The 3,930-nt window shown below is 35.2% G+C and overlaps 1 protein-coding gene across 1 annotated transcript; it reads left to right on the top strand.

Annotated features, from left to right (window-relative positions):
- The first annotated feature begins 2,710 nt into the window (after window positions 1-2,710).
- LOC137253048 (heat shock protein 23-like) lies at window positions 2,711-3,530 on the top strand. The gene has a single exon (XM_067789349.1). It carries the CDS (start codon window positions 2,876-2,878, stop codon window positions 3,374-3,376), a length of 501 nt encoding a protein of 166 aa, XP_067645450.1. The 5' UTR covers window positions 2,711-2,875; the 3' UTR covers window positions 3,377-3,530.
- Window positions 3,531-3,930: the final 400 nt, after the last annotated feature.

Genomic DNA, 3,930 nt, shown 5'->3' with positions numbered 1-3,930 from the left:
CGCCATTTCTGCCCCATTTCTGCCTCATTTTAACAGCTATCAACATCAAATTTTACCACAAGCTGACGTAATGGGCATAGATTGTTGTCTGAAAAAATCATCAAGATGAGACTAAAAATCGATTTCGACAAAAATTATGAAAATGATGAAAAAGAGGGATTTTCAGCATTTTTGTCGTAATCGATTTTTAGTCCGATCTTGATGATTTTTTCAGACAACAATCTATGCCCAATACGTAAGCTTGTGGTAAAATTTGATGTTGCTAGCTGTTAAAATGAGGCAGAAATGGCGAAAACCCTCTTATTGAACAATCGATTGTATGGGAGGTATATGCTATAGTGGTCCGATCCGGTCGATTCCGACAAATGTCAAATCCCCCATCAAAATATGCCTGCTTACCAAATTTCATCAAGATATCTCAAAAATTGAGGGACTAGTTTGCGTTCAAACAAACGGACAGACGGACGGACAGACGGACATGGCTAAATCAACTAAGCTCATCCCCTGATCATTTTGGTAAACTTGTTGGTGGGTCTAACGGAAACATATGTATATGTACATAAAAAATGATTTGGAGCATTGAAAATGAAAAAAATCGATTTCGACGAAAGCAAGTCCCAAAAACCAAAAAAAAAATTCTTTTAAAAACCTGTTAATGCCAACGTTTTCATCGCATAATTTTAAGTGGGATAGGAACTATGAGACAAATTCGTTTTCATTGGCAACACTTTTGCACGTTTCTGAAGAAACCCTTAAAAAAAATGGCGAAAAAATCACCAAAACACTCCTCAAAACCCAAAAAATATTTTTTTTTTTTCAAAAAACTGTTATTGCCAAAGTTTTTAGCGGACAATTTTGAGTCGGACAGGGTATACATGAAAATTTTAAAATCAAATGAATATTTTTAAGTTGGTCATGAAAAAAAAACGTAAAAATCAAAGAAAATAAAGTCAAAAAACTCAAATTTTGCAGGGTGGAAAATTATTTTTTTTTGGGTATGCTTAGTGGAGCTTTTTTTTCCTGATCCAAAAACCTATCGAAAAATCGATGGCGCGATATGGGTGAACTTTCGTCCATGCAAATCAACCCAGCTTAATATACATACATATATGTACAGTGGTACATATTCGTTTAAACGCACTCTTAATTTTAACTTTACCACCTTGGCTTTCTTTTGTTTACGCATTCATAACAACAAATTCTAGCCCACATTCTTTGTTAATCTAACGGAAACTTGACTGGCACAAAAAACCTGTTTTCCTTGTTGTTGTTGTACTCTTATCATCACATATTCAAAAATACTACTACGAACAAGTGCATATTCGTTTAAACGCAGCAAATTTATTTTTAAATATTTACTCATTTATTAAATTTTTACAATTAATTGGTCCTCCATTTTTATTAATGGCTTCATATATTCGATTTGGCTAAATTTTGCAGGAGCATACTGCTTAAATCTTCCCAAGCTTCTTTAATATCCAACTTCAACTCTAATGGAGTCCTGTAGAGGTGTCCTTGAACCATTTGTCCATAAATTTTGCTCTACAAAGTTCTCCTACTGGCTTCGAATCCAGATTGCATGCAGGCCACTTCATAAGTGGAATGTTGTGTTCTGCAAGATATTTCAAAGGCCCCTTAGAAACATGAATGGCAGCGTTATCCTGTTGAAAAATGCTGTCTTCATCCATTTTGTCATCTGAAAATCAAACGAGAGCATCGTCTAATAATTCCTTTTAAACCCTGCAACTCATTTTGGGTGTGCGAGGCAAATTTTTGGTTTTCCTCTCGATGAAAATACTGCCTCCATCCTGCTCCTGCAAAATTTAGCCAAATCGATACCCAATCGAATATACATATGTAGCCATTAATAAAAATGGAGGACCAATTAATTGGTAAACATTTAATAAATGAATAAATTTTTAAAAATAAAATTGCTGCGTTTAAACAAATATGCACTTTTTCGTAGTAATATTTTTGGATATGTGACGATAAGAGTACAACAACAACAACGAAAATAGGTTTTTTGGGCCAGTCAAATTTCCGTTAGATTAACAATGAACATGGGCTAGAATTTGTTGTTATGAATGCGTAAACAAAAGAAAGCGAAGGTGGTAAAGTTAAAATTAAGATTGCGTTTAAACGAATATGTACCACTGTATATCTATATCAATAAGTATGTACGCTTGTACAAACGTATGTATGTACATATATTATACACACTATTTGGTTCGAAACACCAGAAATCTCTGAAAATCGAAATTTCTACAACATTTTGCCCATGTCCATTAACCATTAACAACAATTTGAAGATGTTGATTTTGTAGAAAAACAAATTTTGGAATATGTACATATATTTTTATACACATATAACGCCCAATAATTGCGTTCCCTGGTATGTTTTGTAATCAAACTTTGCTGAGGGGTTGAGAAAATTCGATTTCAAACAGCCGCCAAGTCGAACAATGTATGCGTTAGTATATACACATCTATATATACATATATCTACATCAATATATATGTATATATGTACGTTTGTACAAACGTATATGCACCTACTATTTGGTTCAAAACACCAGAAATCTCTGGAAATCGAAATTTCTACACCTCTCTGACAAACAAATTCAGCACGTGAGAGTAGACAAACATAATCTCACAATGTATCGCATTCTCCGAGGGCTGTGGCTATATAAAGGCCGACATTCGCTTCTAGCAGCATAGTTGAATTTCAAACTGTGCTAATATAAAGAGCTGAACAATCTACGTATAACAAAGCTATAAACCAAAACAACAAATATTTTGCAAACATTTTGAATTGAATCCTGCATATACATATCTATAATAAAGTGAACAGTTAGAGAAAAAAGTAAAAGTAAAAATGTCGACTCTACCATTGCTTTTGAGTTTGGCTGATGACTTCGGCAGATTGACACCATTCTACGATCCGGCATTCTATACTCGTTGGCCAGCCATTACCACGTCACCCAGCGTTCAACTACGCAAATTTGAAAGAGATTTTCCACTTGCCACTGTGGGTAAAGATGGATTCCAAGCGAGCATGGATGTACAGCAGTTTAAGCCAAGTGAATTAACTGTTAAAGTGGTCGACGACCATGTCGTAGTTGAGGGTAAACATGAGGAGCGTGAAGATGATCATGGTTATATTTCAAGGCATTTCGTGCGCCGCTATGCACTTCCAAAGGGTTTCGAAGCCGATAAAGTTGTCTCAACGCTCTCATCGGATGGTGTGTTAACGGTCAGAGTTCCCAAACCAGCCATCGAGGATAAGTCCAACGAACGTGTGATTCAGATTCAGCAAACTGGACCAGCACATTTGAACGTAAAGGAGAACCCAAAGGAGATTGAAGATAAGAAATAAAAAGCATAAACGCAAAGAGAAAAGTCTTGTTTTAGAGTCACTCAGGCAATGCATTTGTTGAAAAAATTGTTAATTTTTAGGATATAGAAGTTGACATTTTATTTAAGCTGTCATAATTTATTTAAATAAATTAAAAAAAAAAGTATTAAATTTATATACATACATATCTTGTTTCTTTTATCCGAAACACAAAAACTAAAACTTTGTGGGAGTGTGATAGCTTAGTAACTTAAGTATCCAATCTAGGTCTGGAAACAACGACAATCGTGTCTGGCCGTTTTCTTTGAAGCACCTCGTTGGGAAGTCTTCTTTCCGCTTCTGAAACATTAACAAATTTGATAGTATTGCTTTTTATGATAAAACTAGTGGTTGATGGATGCCAATTTCTGAGATTCCCATTAATCCCCAAGCGAAGCTGCGCCAAGCAGCAGTGTGCTCTATGATGTGGTTTAAGACAGGAACTGCCTATAGAGCATTTTAATTTTGTTGTTGTTGTTGTAGCAGTGCTTCGCCCCACCTAACAGACGCGACCGATCACAAACTGTCATCAATAT

This window comes from Eurosta solidaginis, chromosome 5 (genome assembly GCF_040869045.1).
Source record: "Eurosta solidaginis isolate ZX-2024a chromosome 5, ASM4086904v1, whole genome shotgun sequence".
NCBI classification, from domain to species: domain Eukaryota; kingdom Metazoa; phylum Arthropoda; class Insecta; order Diptera; family Tephritidae; genus Eurosta; species Eurosta solidaginis.
Note: the sequence above shows the minus strand (reverse complement) of the source record. Positions and strands in the feature narration are given on the sequence as shown.